The following is a 16,611-nucleotide window of genomic DNA, read 5'->3' on the forward strand; positions in this document are numbered from 1 at the left end:
GCTGGTTCCCATGTTCCCATGTGTTCCCATGTGTGAGGCGCTTTGCAAACACCTCCTCGCCTGTGGTTTATTCAAACCAGCTTGTGCTGCGCTGCAGAGCTCCCCGGTGGTTGGTGTGTCCAGCCGGGAACAGCATCTCCCCATCTGCGTCCAGGCTGCTCGGCACAAATGTTTTCTCTGTGGCGTAGAGCCGGTTTTGGGAACTGAGGGTGCTTGGCCCCTCTACTGAGCTGCACCATGAAGGAGGGATCTGGTGCCTTGCGGGCTGTTCCCCTCCTGCTGTTCTGCAAGTGTTCAAGGCAGCAGGACAAGGTAGGCTTTCCCTGCTTGGATGGTCCCTGCTGCATGAAGCATGGGAGCATCTGCATCCCCCACATCATCCTGGAGGACCTGATGGGTGCTGTTCCCTTCACTTGGTCCCAGTGGTGAGGTCCCAGGCAGTGGAGCTGCCTGCTCTCCTGCAGTCAGTGGGGCCATGTTCACAGGGTGATGCTGGCATAGGATGATGCTGGCCAGGTTCACAGGGTGATGCTGGCAGTTCTTAAGGGTGATGCTGGCAGTGCTCACAGGGTGATGCTGGCCACATTCACAGGGTGATGCTGCCAGCGTTTGCAGGGTGATGCTGGCAGTGTCTGCAGGGCAATGTTGGTGGTGTCTAGAGGGTGATGCTAGCGGTGTTCACAGGACAACACCGGCAGCGTTCGCAGGGTGATGCTGGCCATGTTTGCAGGGTGATGTGTTTGCTGTTTGCCAGCAAGGTAGGGCTTTGTCCCTGAAGAGATGCCAAAAAGAGTGCATCGCAGCCCTGCCTGCTGCTGCTGCTGCTAACCAGGTGAGATTTACTGTGATCCCAGCGCCCTGGCTGCCTGCAGCTGTCCATAATAGACCCATCAAGGGCATTGTCACGCTGCACAAGCGCAACAGGTGCCCTGACAGGGCCGACACGCTGGCCCGCTCTCACACAATGCCTCGCTCTCCAAAGCCAAGCGTGTCCGGCGGAACAAAGGCAGCCTGGGCTCCCAGCATGGGCCATGTGTGACAGATGTGGCCCCGGCCAGCACAGGGGCAGCTGTGCTCAGGGGGACACTGGGCAGCCAGAGGTCACAGCCACTGTGCTCTGGGCACATCCCCACATGGGTCTTGTGGCTACTGCTCCCAAACCACGTGTGTTTCAGTGATGCTGCTGGTGGGAGGAAGGGTTTGAAGAACTGCCAGGTGCAAGGAGAGCCAGATCCTGCAATGCTCCTCAGCAGGGAAGCTGGAGCAGGCACCATGCAAGCATGCTTGTATTGGGTTTGTGTGGCAAGGTTTTGGTGGTGTGAGGGCTGCAGGAGTGGCTTCTGTGAGATGCTGGAAGTGTCCTTTGTGTTTGATGGAGACAATGCCAGCTGGCTGAACCTACCACTGGCCAAGCCCAAGAACATCAGAAATGGTAGTAGCATCTCTGGGATAACATATTTAAAGGGGGAATACTGCACCATGGCAGCCAAAGAGAAGAGTGGGAATATGTGAGAGAAGCAGCCCTGCAGACCCCAAGGTCAGTGCAGAAGGAGGGGAGGAGGTGCTCCAGGAGCCAGAGCAGAGGTTCTTCTGCAGCCCATGGTTTAGCCCATGGTGAGGCAGCTGTGCACCTGCAGCCCAGGGAGGTCCATGGTGCAGCAGATTCCAGCTGCAGCCCAGGGAGAACCCCATGCCAGGGCAGGGGGATGCCCGAAGGAGGCTGTGACCCTGTGGGAAGCCCAAGCTGGAGCAGCTCCTGGCAGGACCTGTGGCCCCATGGAGAGAGGAGCCTGTGCTGGAGCAGGTTTGCTGCAGGACTTGTGACCCCATGGGGGACCCACACTGGAGCAGTCTGTTCCTGAAGGATGCACCCCGTGGAAGGGACCCACACTGGAGCAGGAATGCTGGAAGGTGCTGTCAGTGTGATTTTCTAGTGTGAGATGTCCCTTCCCATTGCAGGGGGTTGGAACTAGATGATCGTAACTTCCTTTCGAACCCAGTTTCTTCTATGACTCTACGATGAGCCACTGCCAGCTCTGATAGGGACCCAGCACCAGCCTAGAGAGGTAATAGGAATGGGCTGTGGCTCATCCTGGATTGGGGGAAATGCCTGGATGCTGCCCAGGGGCCTTGGCTTCAAACTGGCAGCATTTTTTGTTTGAAGTTTTGTAGCTGCTTCGCATCTCTTTGCACGACAGGTCTGGCACGTACCCTGGAATCCTTCCCCGGATCTTCCCATGAAAAATCCTCTCCTACAAGAAAAGCTTCTGCTTCATTTTAACCAAACCCAGAGCCCATCAGACGATCCAGATGGTCTCTCTCTGTATCAAACAGTTTGGCCCAAATCCCGGTGGCAGACGGCAGGACCAGGCCTCCCCTGATATAGGAAAGTTTGGGGGTATTTTTCTCCCTGCTCCTCATCCATATTCAGAGGCACCCTGGGCCTTTCCAGGGCAGCTGTTGCTCTCTGGAGCCCACACTATCCCGTAGTTGACTTGGGATGACTCAGATGAGCCAGGGCAGAGGTATGGGAGCAGGGTCTCAGCGCACAACCTGCCACCCCATGCTGCTGTCCTGCCCCACTGGGCTCACTCAGCCCTCGCTGTGTTGACAGCCCTGGAAGGGGGTTGCTTGTGCAACCAGAGCAGTGGTAGAGGGCTGTGGCCAACAGCCGAGCCCTGTGCGATGCTCCATGGAGCTGGCTGCATGGCACATGATGGCAAGAAGCTCCCATAGGAGAGCAGGAGTTGAGGTTCCTGAAGGACAAATTGTGGATGTTGGCCTGAAATGGGGTTTTCAGCCCTTCACTCCTGCTGGAACTGGGACAGGCAATGGTGGCCTCCAGGCAGGCCCCCGCTGGCCACTCGCTTTGCCAAGCCCCCAGCCCTGGCTGTAAGGTGACAGGGTGTTGCTGCAGCTGGACACAGAGAGGGAGGGAGCATGTTTATTCTGCAGATCACAAGAACTTGCCCGGGGCAAATGCCTGCAAAGGAAAGAAACAAGATCACTCCTTCTGCTCCTGCCTTCCTGCCAGCACCAGAGGTAAAGGGCAGGTTAGGAAGACCCAGCTCTGCTCTGCTGGCCAAGGGGTAATGGGGAGCATGAGAGGGAAGAGAATCACATCACAGTCATAGCATTCAGCTTTGTGGAACACCAAGCCAGTAGAAAACAATCTTCACACCCCCGAAATTCAGCCATGGTCTGTCACAGGGCCCCTTTGGGTGCTATTGCCACCAGGGTCCCTGGGAGCCCCAGGGATAGCTGCAGGGCCACCTCTGCTGAAGCTGTGCCAGGGAGCAGTCGGCTCCCAGAGTCCTGGGAAGCAGCTCATCTTCCTCGCTGTCAGGACTGCTGGGTAGCAACGAGGAACAAACCCCTTTCATCCATCTCAGGCACAGCTTCCTCCCGGGACAGGGGCCAGAGGAAGGAGATGTCACAAAAATGCAGACAGATGATGGGAGCCTGCATTGGGGATGGGAAAGGGCTGCTGATCCAGGCCAAGCTGGTGCAGTCCTGTGTGTGTGTCTGTGTGTGAGGTGTCCCTCACCGGAGCAGCACCCCATGCAGTCACCTCCCTCTCACCCTGGTTTAGGAGCCTGTGGAGCTCCATAGGCTGATGGCATTGATTTAGGAGGCACTCCTGTCCCTGGGACCTTCCACTGTTCCTGCAAGTACCCCTCTGGCTGGGGAAATGAGCGTGCAGTGGGGTGTCTGTGCTCACACACCTCCTCCAGCTGCCAGAGCGATGTGGCAGGCTCCCACCTCCCCTCCTTCCATAGGAAGGATGTCCTCCAAGGAGGACATCTGCAGCAATTGCTGCCAGCAGTCGGGGCTCTGCTGGGCATCCTGAAATGCTGTTGCTTTCCTTAAAGACTCAGCTCTTGGAGGCATGGGGTTACAAGTGTTTCAGGCGCCATAATAAAGCAGGTGACCAGCCCTTCTGGTTACACCACCCTGCTTTGCATTTGCAGACCTCAGGGAAGAAAATGGAAGGTAATACAATGAATGCAATGCTCACGTTTCTGAGATGTCAACCGTTTGAAGCCAAGCTCACGAGGTTTCTTGGCTTTCCTTTTTTTTGCACTGAAATAGGTGTATTTTGCCTTTCTTCCTGGCGGATTGGCCACAAAGATACTTGAGTTACTTTATTTCTGAAGACATTCCTTGGAGCGGGAAAGGACACAGCTTGTGCACAGCCAGGGCTTTAAGATTTGCTGTCTGCGCAGGGGGCGAAGAGCAGAGTGGAGATGTGTGCACAAGTTCCCCCTGCGTGCTGGGGTCATGGCCACAAGTACCACCCTGGCTGACAAGTGCCAGCCTGCCGTGTGGTCCCCACACCTCTCCTGCGCTCTGGACGATGGGGAAGGGGCTCTGAACTGCCGGGTGGAGACAGACCACGGGCGCCTGGGGCACCCCGGCGGATGCAAAAGCTTTTGGCACCTCAGAGGAGAGGTGGGAATGCTCTGTCTCCCGCCGCACGGTTCCCAGGCTGTTTCTCTGGTCTCTGCAAGTCCCTCTGCCCGCACGCTACCCGCTACCCGCTGCACCCTGCAGCCACCTCACAGGGGGATCGGCTGCCCCCGGGCCAACCGCGCTGTCCTGGGAGGGGGGACACCGAGCCGGAGCCCACCTCGCTGCACGGCCGGGGCGGTGCTGAGCCCCGACGGCTCCGGGGGTGCCGCTGCGCTGCCCGGCCAGCACCGCTCCTACCGCCGGCGTCGGGGGTGCGGGGAGGGGCGGTGGCGGCGGCGGGGGGGCCCGTCGGGGCGGGCAGGGCGGAGGGAGGAGCCAGCGCGGAGGCTGTGCCTGGGCTGCGGGATGGGGCGGCAGTGAGAGCGGGCGGGTGTGCGCCGACGGGGCTCTCCCCCCGCAGCCGAGCTGAGCCGTGCCGAGCCGCGCTAAGCCGTGCCGTGCCCAGCCCCGCTCCGCTCTCCGGTGATGCGCAGCGGCCCCTCCGCCTAACCCGCTGCCCGCTGCCATGGCGGCCCCGGCCCCCGGGGTCCCGGCGGGGGTCCCGGCGGGGCTGCGGGCCGCTGCCTGGCTGCTGGCGTGCGCCGCGCTGTGCCGGGGCCGTGTCGCCGCTTGCCCGCCGCTCTGCGCCTGCAGCGGCACCACGGTGGACTGCCACGGTACGGCCCTGCGCGCCGTGCCCAAGAGCATCCCCCGCGGCACCGAGCGCCTGTGAGTACCGCGGCGCTTTGTCCGGCCCGGCGGAGCGGGAGCGGCCGCGGCGGGGGGGGGGGGTGTGTGTGTGTGCGGGAGACCGGCGGGGCGCTAGGGCCGGGGGCTTGTCTTGGGGGTGCCTGCAAGTGCCCAACGCGGGGATGCGTGTGTAAGAGCCCGTCGGGAGCGTGTGCAGGAGCCCGTCAATGGGGTGCATGTGCTAAGAGTCCGTCCGTGGGGTGTGTGTGCAACAGACTGCCCGGAGGGGGTTGTGCAAATGCCCGTGGGGCCAAGTGTGAACCCGTGCCCAAAAGCGGCATGTGCAAGAATGTGGTGGGGTGAGTACATGTGTGACGTCCCGTTGAGTGGGGGGACTGTGTGTATGTAAAAGTGCTTGTCCAGGGGATGGGTGTGTAAGAGCCGGTTGGGTAAGGGTATGAGCATCATCCCCTCCATGAGGAGAGTGCAATAGCCCGTCGAGGTGGGGAGCAGTGTGTGCGTGCAAGAGCCCACTGGGCAGGATATGTGTGCAGCCCTTCATCTGTGGGAGGGGTGTGCAAGGGGTCCGGCATGTGCAAGAGCCTGCCTGTGCCAGTGTGTGTGCGAGCATGTGGAGTGGGGTTGGAATTAGACTTGTGTTCGAGGGGCTGCCTGGTATGGGTTGCAGTGTGCAGCTGCATGTCCCATGGTGGGTGTGTGGCTGTGACTGGTCATGGGGTACATACAGTGCCGGAGAGATTTCCTAAGGGTTCCAGCCACCCCAAGCCCCTGCCAATGCTGGGCACCCCTTTGTTCCCGGGAAGCCTTCCTGGGAGTGCTGCACATGGTGCTAGGATCAGGCCCCATTCCTCCATGCTCCCCTTGGGATCCCCCCAGTGTGAGCAGCCTCCAGCCGTGCACGCAGCTCACTCAGCCCTGCCCGTCCCCTGTGCTGGCACCTCACTGCTCATCAAAGCCGCTGCCCCATTACCCCTGTGCTGGGGGTCTCCCTGGGTTCCTTGGTTGGACCCCATAAGGACAGCTTCTCCCATAGTCGTGGTTCAGCCATCTGCAGGGGTCCTGTGGCTCCTACTGGGCTCCCCAAGCAGGGGGATACCCCTTTGATGATGCACCCTGCTGAGCAGGTCCCCACGCTCGGGGACTGCAGCGGGTCCTGTTCTGGGGAGAGGGGCATGAGCTGGATGTGTCCAAGTTGCTGCTGGCAGCAGGTTCCCAGTGTGTGGGTGCCCCCAGTCCTGGCAGGAGAGCAGGGATGTCCCCAGCCTCTCCCCTCTGCTTGCAGCTGGAGCCTGGTGGCACAGTAACCCCCAGCTCCAGCTGTGGGGCCAGGCTAGCCTGAAATCCCCCTTGCAGGACAGGGAAGCATTGGGATGCCTCCTTCTTGGGCAGCAGAGCTGCAGGATGCATCCCGGGACAGCCACACACACAGTGCTGTGCTGCCTCCCGTTACTATAGCGTGATGTGCCCTTTGCCTGCAGCTGGGGAGAGACCCCGCAGGCAGGGACTGCAGGCAGCCTGGCAGCACCCAACCTGGCATGCTGGGAGCTCTGCGGGACACCGCTTCAGTGGAGTTTTTTCTTCTCCCACCATGATTATCCTCATACAAATGATTATCACACAGCCCAGCAACCTGCCTGATGCAAGCTGCAGTCCCATAGAGCTGGTTTATGAGCTCTGAGAGGGGATCCCCGTTTCCTCTGTTCCCAGGGCAGGACATAGCCTGCACGAGTCCTTTCTGCCCCTCGGGGAGCTCGGTGGGCTCTGCAGCAACGCCTTTCCATGCTCCATGGGGGATCATCGTGGGCAGTGAGCTCCATCCTCTGTCCACCGGGCTGGTGCTCAGCACCGCTCAGACAAGATGATGCTGGAGTAGGCTGATGGAGGACACTCTTGGGTGGGCACCTTGCTCCTGCCCTACAGGGCATTTCTCCCCTTCTGGCAGCGAGTCCTGCTTGCTGCCGCCTGTTCTGCCTCCACTGACCTGGCCCTCCATGTCCGTCACTGCTCAGAGACGTGGGGTTTTCTGTATTCATGCAGCTGCCGATGCCGGATCTGCTGGCTGGGTTGGGCCAGACGTGCTGCTCTCTCGTGGGTGTTGTCTGCTGGATAACTACTTCCCGCTGTGTTGCACGCCCTTGCAGGTGCTTGAGGGTGTCTGTGCAGAGCAGGTCTATCTCCAAGCAGTGAATTCCTGCTGTAACAGCTCGTAAGCGAGTTCACATTCCCTGTAAAGAGGCTGCAACCTCGCAGGCTCCAGCTTCTCACCGCTTGATGGAGCAGGGTCAGCTAGCAACCACAGGGGAGCCTGCAGCAGGCTCTGTGCTCCAGACTCGCTGTCTCCGAGGACTGGCTTGCTTTGGGAAGCCAGAAACCTCTCGGTGGTGCTCTCCGCTACCTGTCTCTTTTCCCAAGCCCTGGGTTGTGCAGTGTGAGCAATGCCGACCTCACCATGTGCCGATGAGCAGTGCTGTCCTTCCTGTCACCTTTCCTGCCTGTTGCATGCCAGCAGCCTTGAGGGCCACCCAGCATGGTGTTTGGAGGCTCCAGGCTTTCTCCAGCCTATCTGCGCCCCATGGTAGCATGGGTTGAACCCCTGGTCAGGGCACTGCTGCTGCCTCAGGCACACGCGCTGGCACTGCCAAAGTCACCACGGGGACTCAGCAGCATTCTGTGACAAGGTCTGAGCTCCATCACTTTTGAAATACACCCTTTTCCTTGGAAGAAGAGGAATTATTTGCCTTGCAGAGTCACTGCAACTTTGGGGAATCATGGGCTGGGGGGGAAATGTCTTTTCTTCTGCTTGAAGGTTTCCCCTGTGATGCCTCCCCAGTGCCATGCTGTTGGTGGGGAGAGACATGGCTGGAGTTATGTCTGGGATGGAGCATGGGTGGTGGCTGGAAGGGGGGACACTGGACCCTCTTTCCTTGCACCAGGGCACAGCACACTGCTCTCTAAGTGCCTTCTAATCTGCAACCCCACCTCTGCCTGGATCAGGCACTGAGCGGAGAGGCTTATGCTACAGCAAGGCAGGAAGCAGCAAAATCTCTGGGAGCTTTGAAGGGCTGCCTGTGCTCCTGCCTACATCGCTGGCAAGCGCGATAGAGCAGGTCCTGGAGGCATCGTAGGCAGGACGGGATGATAATCCTCCAGCATTACAGTGTTATCTGCTCCCTGGAGCCCCTTTGGTCTCAGCCGCTGGAGGAGAGCTGTGGGAGAGGGACATGGTTCCGTTCCCTGTTTGCTGGCTTTTCTGTCGTTCTTTCTTTGAAAGCGCCTCTGAAGAGCAGACTGCCCTGTCAGGGGGTTCCTCTCCCCTACCAGCAGGATCAGTGCAAATTTGCTGCTGCCAAATGGCTGCTTCCAGCCCAGGTCTTTGCTCATGGGGGATGAATAGAGCCTGATGGTGTTGCACTTGCTCCTGCTTTTGAAGTTTTCAGCTGGTAGCTGAGAATTGCCCCACTCACCCCTTTTGTCCCCTCTCTGGTGGGTTGAACATCCCTCCATCTCACTGTTGACTGTGCCCCTCTCCCCCATGTGGGGGGCAGTGGAGCTGGGTTTTGGGGGTCCCCACCGCCGCATCCCCCTTTGCTCTCTCTTCTCCCTCCCAAGGTCTCTGGCCTCAGCATTGCGTGGGGCTCCCATTTGCCTTGTTCCACCAACTTGGGGGTTGCTTGTGCTGAGAAGGGCCCTGTCCAGACTGCAGCCAGCTCTGCCAGCTCTGCTGTCTCTGCCATCTGCATTGGCACAGAGAAGGGATGCTGAGCTCCAGCCTTTGAGTAGAGGAGTGCGATGCTGTGGCAGCCGCACTTCGAAGCATGCTTGTGTGCTGCCCAACCATCCCCTGCCCAAAGCGAGCTCCTGGTTAGAGTGTGTTTAATTCATGCACCCACATCTCCCTCCAGCCGGTTAATCACAGTGTCTGGCAGCAGCAAGGAGGGTGCATCGCAGCAGCACTCGTGTGTTTGACACCAGTTGTTGGGCTGTGTCTCCTTGGGGACTTCTGGGAATGTTAATTCTTAGGAAGCACTTTAAAGGGGGTCAACCTCTCCCTTTTCTGGGTGCCTGGGCAAGTTTCTGGTGTTGCAGATGAAGAAGCTGGTTGCAGAGGCAGTGAGGGAGAGCGCAGGCTCTGCAGAGCTCTGAGGCAGGATGCAGGGTGCAGGACCAATGTCCATCCAGGGTAGCACCTGGCTTGTCCTGCTGACCTTGGCTCTCAGGAGAGCCAGTGCAGGGCACGGGCAGGATGCAGGCTGGATGGGAAAGGCAGCCCTCTCGTAGCCCACTGCGGTGGCTTCCTTGGGAGCCTTCCTGGACAGAGGAAATTTGCAATTCTATTCCAATTTCTCCCTTCAGCTACGTCCAAGGCAGATGCTGTCTATATATCACCATGGTAACGCTGCGTTCTTGCTCTCCATGGAATTGCATGCTGGAAAAATATTAGTTTAAAAAACTATGTCGTGTTTGTATTGACTGGAGCTGAAGCTGATAACGGAGGATCTATTGTCCCCTGGTTGGGAAAAGTCACCAGTAACAGGCAATAAAGCCCGTTGGATTGGCCTCTGGTGACCACTTCTCACCCCGCGCAGCAATTGCTTCCCTATAAACCCTTCCCTGGCTCTGTTTTATTGAGCCCTTTAAAATAGATATTTTTGCCTTAAATGTGCTGCCACTTTGCTCCTCTGGGGTGATGCATCATGCTGTCGGCAATTCCTTGCTGCTGAGGTGAGAGCGAGGAGGGGGATTTGTTCCTGGCTGTAACTGTGGGTCTCTGGTGTGCACCTTCAAGTGTAGTCACTGCTGTGCCCAGAGCCTGCAGCCACGGGGTGAGCTGGACACAGCAGCAGTGGTGTTGGTTCAGGGTAGCACCCTGGTACACACGGGCACAGAAACCATCTAGCTGAATCCTTACAGGATATACATTTGCTTTGAGTTTCATGCTTCCCTACTTCATTGTTTCCTACTGAACCTCCAGCCAGCAGAAGAGACAAACCAGCTACAAAATGCAAAGGATGCTCGAGAGACCAGCACAAGGAACCAGAGCCTGCAGCATGGGGAACAGAAGGGATTTGGGTGCCACCAAGGCCATGTGGTCATGAAAAGGGTGTTTAGTGCAGGGAAAGGTTTATGAACCCATGACCCCACACTGAGAGGGGCTTCTCCTTCATCCTTGGTCCAGCTTGCTCTCCTGGGTGGGTGAGATGAGCTCTGGAGCAGGACATGTTCATGTATAGGAGGGTGAGGTGGGCAACCAAGGAGCCTGTCTTTGTCTCGCATCCGAGTCCTTCATGGTTCCCTGCCTACTCCCGAGGTACTTAGTGCTGTGGATGCATCCTCTTTATCTTTATTGCTACCAAAATAACCTTCCATAAAACCTGACAGACAGGGAGAGATTTTTGTGCATGTTTAGTGGAAGGCAATAAAAACCAGTTGTGCGTTAGCTAAATGGCCCCATCCCAGGGGATGTCAGACCCAGATCCCTGGCAAGCTTCCAGTGTGAGCAGCTCCAAGGCTGGCCCCTGTCCCCACACAGGGGACAGCCAGGGAGGGCTGCAGTGGTGGGAGCAGTGAGCAGAAGTTTTCCTGCTGTACAGACAGGCTCCAGTTAGCAATGTGGACAGTGAGAGGTGATGCTTTGCAGCCTGGTCACTAGGATTGTGGCACTGTTGGAAGCAGGAAGGGAACGAGGTGGGATGAAGGGACCTCTCTATGGTGATTAGTGCAGGGTCTGTCCTCTCTGGACCATCTCAGGCTTTCCTGCCACATAGAAGCTCTGAAGCTGTGTTGAGTATCTGCTTTCCTGGCATGCATTTTGGATGCACTTGCTGCTCAAAATAGCAGAGCGAGTGTCCTATGGGGGAGAGAGGCTGCTAGGAGGAGGAAGATCAGAAAAAAGGGAAGATTAATTTTTCAAGCAATGGAGCCAAGGAGCAGCTCTGGGCACCAGGAGTGGGAGAGATGCAAGTTCCTGGCCCTGGATAATTCTCAGCAGGAAGAAGCCTCAGCTCCAAAATGGGATGCTTCAGTGGTCTGGGGTTGAGCAGGCACCTGTAACCAAGCAGTTTGGGTGCGCTTGTCCTCCTATCCCTGCTCTGAGCTTCTCCAAGAGGGATGAGCAGAGGGAGTTTGCTGAGCAAGGTGCAGGTGAATTGGAGCTTGATCTGCTCAGTGGCAGGGTGAAGCCACTGGGAAGCAGAGGAGCCACGGGAGCAGAAATACTTCTCACCAGGCTACCAGCACAACACAAAAAGCCAAATGTGGGGGGTATCAGGCAAACCTGTTCCTTTGTCTGAGCCTCAGTTTCCCCTTTTATGAAACAGAACCAACTGCTGCCTCTCCTCAGTCACACCGCAGCTCAGGGAGTGTATTATTTTTAACCTGAAGGTGACACACCGCGATGCTGTGTGCATGTAAAGCATTCCCTGACTGTGAGTGGCTGATGACTGTGGTATCAAAACCCCAGAGAGAAGTTAGGAAGAGCAGAAATCCTTACGGACCCACACCGTCAATGCTGTGCTTTATGGTCTCCCCTTTGGCTAAGAGCAGTTATTCTGAGATAAGCCCAAACAGCTGCTTTTGGAGCTCTCCCCTTTTGGGCACACCACCCTGCAGGCATTTAGTAGGGGGGTGCTGGCAAGGTGTTCACTCTGGGGTGCAAGGCATGCTTAAAGGGACTTTGCTGAATCCTCTGGGCACCTTTGCTCTTCCTTGAGGGGTCTGATCAGGGCAGGGATGGGAAGGAAAAGGAGAAGGTGCTGAGCCCCTTGTGCAGCAGTGTCAGCCCAGTGTGGGTACTCAGTGCCCCTTCCCTGAGCAGCAGCACCCCTGTACCCCCCCTTGGAGGGGATGGAATTAGCACCCAGATGTGCCCCCAGGGGCTGCAGGGATGCAGTGGGCATCGCCGATACTGGTACTGGAGGGGACCAGCTTTCCTGGGGAGGGGCAGAGCTCTGCCCTGCCTTTCACTGCTCGGGCAGCTCTGTGAGCCCGTGCTGGGGCTTGGTTACATTCAAGCAGCCGTGTGGAATCTTGAGAAGACTTGAAAAATGCAATAAAAGCATAGGATGAGAGGTTGCAGCTGTTCTGTCCCCCAAGTGCTGAGCACAGGGGTCAGTCCGGGCTCTGAGCCTGGTCCATGTTTCCATTAGCAGTCTGTGTGACGGGACATGAGCTGCTCATGACATTTGCAGATGCAAGCCAGGCTGGGATAGATGCAGAAGGGCTGGGGGACAGCTGCGATTTCAAATTGGGTTTGGCAAAGAGGGGGATTGGGCTGACAAAAAGGATGCTGTTGCCTGGGAACTCAAGGGAGGTCTTTGGTAGGAGGGGATCACCAACAGCACAGATGTGAGATGGGAGCACAAACTGAGCAGGTCCTGCCCCTGAGAAGCCCCTCAGAAGAGTTCTGCCCTGGGAGATGGGGCTTGCTGGGGGGAACAGGGGTGGAAGAGGGACCTGTGTGGGCAAGGGAGCAGCCTGGTCTATGCAACATGGTGTCTTGGGCAGGCAGGGATGGGGTTCATTTGCAGCAAGAGGGGTTCAGGACAGAGTTCTGGAAATGGTCTTGAGGCAGGAGCAGTGACATGCTGGAATAAGGCATGGGAAGCATCAGGCCCTGTCCCTGAAGGAGCCATGTATGCATCTGTCAGGATTGATGGAGGGCTGCAGAGATACTGCTGTGGGGTGTGTGACCTTGCAACCTTCATTTCTTCGCTTCTCTGATCATTATCTGGCACTGCTGGCTCCAGCTGGGGTCAGGCCTCTGGGATGTAAGGTACAGAGCCACTGGGAGGGGAGATGTGCCCCTAGGGACCCCTGCTCTGAGCCAAGGGCAGGAACAGCAAAGCAGTGGGGACTGTGGAGGGAGGGACATGTCACATCAACGATGCAACTGCCAGCCTCAGCAGGGACAAGGACTGTAGCAGTCCTTGACTTGGGGTCTGCAGGAGCATGGCTGGCTGCAGGCATTATGGGCACAGACCTCCTCTTTACCTCTGCAGTCACCACCACTCTGTGCTGGTAGGGCTGGGACAAGTGGACATTTCTCCACGTGGGGGTACAAATGCAGGGTTTCACTCTGCCTTCTTAAAAGTGGGACTCCGGGGAGCACAGCAGTTGGGATTTCTGCCTCAATGGGAGAGCAGAGCTGAGCTGAGCACAAGGCCAGGAGTCACGTGTGTGCCAGATAGCTGATGCTTTTGCAACAGAGTGTGGATAGTGGGATTGCGCTGTCTGCTCCTTCCCGTTCCTGCTCCTGATAAATCAGTGCCCAGGGAAACACCACACATGTTGGCTGTATTTAATAAATTACTTCTCAGCATTTGCACTCTCTGAGGTTGTTACTGAGTTAGCGTAGCTCCAAACCCTGCAAAGGGAAAAGGCGCATCAGGCCCCCCCTCGGGAATGGAATAAGCCATTCAAAGCTAGAAACCAAATATAAACCCAGACTATGCAAATCCAGTCTAACGAACTCCGCTGCAGCACAGACATCCCATCTGGGAGTGGGATGATTCACAAGCAACGTAGCAAAGGGACTGCTTGTTTTAATGACTTTCCTCTTCCCAGGAAGAAGTGGGAGGGGGGCTGAAAAACCTGAAAACTTGAAGGTTGCAAATGAAAATCCTCTGCCTCTCCAGCACAGGATGAGGTTTGGATGAACATGAAGATGCTTTCTGGTATTAAATCCCATGGATTAACGGCGAAAGAGCATCCCCTGCATCTCTGCTTTCAAATCACAGTCCAGAAATGCAACCAATCTGCCAGGCAGCTCCCCAGACACATCAGTCCTTATCAAAGCTCTGCTGCGTGGGGCAGGGCAGGGTGTTTCGCTTCACTAGGAAAGGGCACAGAGGAAGCGAGTGAGCAGCTGAGCAATGGGGGTCTGGCTTTCTGGGCACAGCAGACTGTAATTTATCACCATGAGGAACTGAGCGGGTTTAGAGGGGAAAAAACGGCACGAAGTTAAATAGCAGTGTTGCCTCGGCATCCTTACAAATAAGCTTTACCTGCTGTTCATTCCCATCTTGGTTGCAAAGGCCATCATTTACCCGAACAAAGGCAAGGGGGGATGCTGAGAGCGGTTGTCAGGGAGCATGCAGGGCTGGTTCCTGAGCGAGCCGGGCTGTGAAGGGGCCCTGGAAGACTGCCCTGCTCAGGGATAGCCATCAGCCCCAGAGCTGGAGCACCATGAGGCTGCTCAGTGAGCATGCAGGGAGCAGAGGTTGTGGTGGGTTCTCATGTCCCTTTTCAGCACATTCTGCTTGTGCCTCCTTGTGCTGGAAAGGCTTTATAAAATGCTTTATCCCAGAAGGTGCCTGGGAGGTGTGGAGGGACTGTCTGTGTCCAGTCCGTGGCTCTCAGGTGTTTCTGCAGATCTCCACGCTGCTCTGCCTGTGCTCTGCCTCTGGCAGGAGCTCTGGGATGCTGGTGCTCCAAGCACCCCAGGGGTGTCCGAGCCCGCCTTGGGCTTTGCAGGCTGAAGTGTAAATATTGGCTTTCATATGGAGCAGTTTTTAAATCAAGCCTCTCTGCTGTCTCCAGTATTCGAGGTTTCCTAACTCCTAATTTTCACTTACGTGTTGCAGCCAAGCTGGTGTTAGATACATCTAAAAGAAGGTGACATGGGAGTCCTGCCGGGGACCTTCCCTTACCAGGAGCTCTCAGATGGGTGCCATTACCTCCAGCATGGCCTAGGGAGCTTCCAGGCAATCTGCTTTGGCAGGGACCCCTTAGGACATTTGAAGAAAACCACTCCTGAAGCTGGGGTTTCTCCCTGCCCTTAGCTGACCCCAGGGCTGTGGTCCATCAGGACACATCTGTATGTGTCGAGCCACCCCTCCTGCAGTGACAGATGTCCCTACAATGCCCCAGTGCCTCGTGCCTGGAACTTACAGCCTGGTTGTGGGTTTTGCTCTCCAGGAGAGGGGCAGGACTGAGCCCCACGGGGTGCAACCTTGCGGGATGGAGCCCCAGTTCTGAGAGCCAGATGTGCATGCTGTGCGCTGCTGTATGGGAGCTGGGCGAGCTGTGGGGCTGCAGAGCCCGAGTGTGCGTTTCAGTTTAATCGGCGGGGCTGGGGAACCTCTATTCATTCCCCGCTTGCATTCATCTGTGTCCTAGTAACGTGCTCTCCCAACCTCCTTCCCAACACAGGCACACACGGCTGGATAATGGCAGGAGCCCGGCAATCTCAGGCGCTGAATAGCGGTGTAATTACGAGGCTATAATGGCGAGCTGGAACTCATTAGCCATTATCAGCCATTTCAGCAGGACAATGGCAGCACCCTGGGGTGCACGGCTGCGCTGGCTGTACCCGGCACGCTGCTCAGTGGCTCTGAGGCCAGCCCAATGCTGACCCTGACCCCTTGCTTGGCCGCAGAGCCCGGTGGAGGGAGGCTGGCTCTGGATGGGAACGATGGATTTTGTATTCAGTCCCTCGTGTGAGTCGGGCATTCCTGCTCCCCTGACCCGCTGGGAGGTTAAAGAGCCCTTGGTGCTGGGGTCCTGCCCAGGCACCACAATCTGCTCTGGGCTAACACTGCCTGCCTCTCCCCTTCCCTGGCTCCAGCACCTTGTTCTTCCCTTGATTGCCTCCTCCTCCTCTTTAGTTTATTTGGTTTCCTCTTTATTTCTGTGTCCGCATTCAGTGCAGTCTGCAGCGTGGGAGCCCTCCCCAGGCTGTGCATTCGTGTGGGCATCCTCCATCCCCAGCACATGCCGTGGGCAGATCAGCCTCATGGCAAGGAGCAAACACTGCCGAGGAGGAAGGTTCTCTCCTGCTGTAGGGTGCTGCGCAGGAACTGCAAGTCTGCAGACTGTGGGTCCCAGGGCTCAGTCCCACTGTTCATACAGTGCTCACAGCCCAAATGTAGAAAGGCACTGCAGAGCCAAGACTGTAAAGTGCAAATCTCTGCAGCTCCCACTCAATGTATTTTAAAGCAGGATAATCCTAGCAGGGGCATTTTTGAGACTGTGATGTGGAGAGACAGGGAGATGCAGCCTGCAGGCTGGGAGCAGAGCCCCTGCCACATGTGGGTCCAGCAGTGGGGCACTCCTTGCCATGGGTAGGTGTAGGCACCCCAGGTGCTGCTTTTTCCCCTATTTTCACCAGTGAGGTGAGCAAGCTAGGGCAGCATCTCCCGTATGGCTGGAGTACCTGTGCCCCCTGTGCTAACCCAGTGCTTCTGCGTGAAAGAGATGCCAGGAGGAGCAGCTTGTCCTGTGCAAGTGTCTCTTGGAAGGTGAAACTGGAAGTGTGGCTTATTCTCCAGGCAGAAGGTGTGAGATGACTGCACACTGAACCAGGCATAATTGTGGGTGACTTGCAGCTGGGTGTTTGCAGGGACCTTGCTTTTCTCTGGGACAGTGGTTTGCTTTCTTATTACCCCTGCCCTCTCTGAGCCACTCTGCATTTTGGATGGCCCTAATGGGTGTTTGCTGCATTTCCAGAGT

The 16,611-nt window shown here is 57.1% G+C and overlaps 1 protein-coding gene across 1 annotated transcript in view; it reads left to right on the plus strand.

The window, feature by feature from the left end:
- Window positions 1-4,915: 4,915 nt before the first annotated feature.
- SLIT1 (slit guidance ligand 1) overlaps window positions 4,916-16,611 on the plus strand; it is a 61,334-nt gene continuing 49,638 nt past the window's right edge. Inside the window, exon 1 of the mRNA XM_057403631.1 lies at window positions 4,916-5,181. Coding sequence (XP_057259614.1) covers window positions 4,979-5,181 — 203 coding nt within the window. The 5' untranslated portion in view covers window positions 4,916-4,978. The remainder of the gene's footprint in view (window positions 5,182-16,611) is intronic.

The sequence above is a fragment of the Pezoporus wallicus genome, unplaced genomic scaffold, assembly GCF_028554395.1.
Source record: "Pezoporus wallicus isolate ANWC-B61680 ecotype Strahan unplaced genomic scaffold, APGP_CSIRO_Pwel_v1 contig_12993, whole genome shotgun sequence".
Classification (NCBI taxonomy): Eukaryota; Metazoa; Chordata; class Aves; order Psittaciformes; family Psittacidae; genus Pezoporus; species Pezoporus wallicus.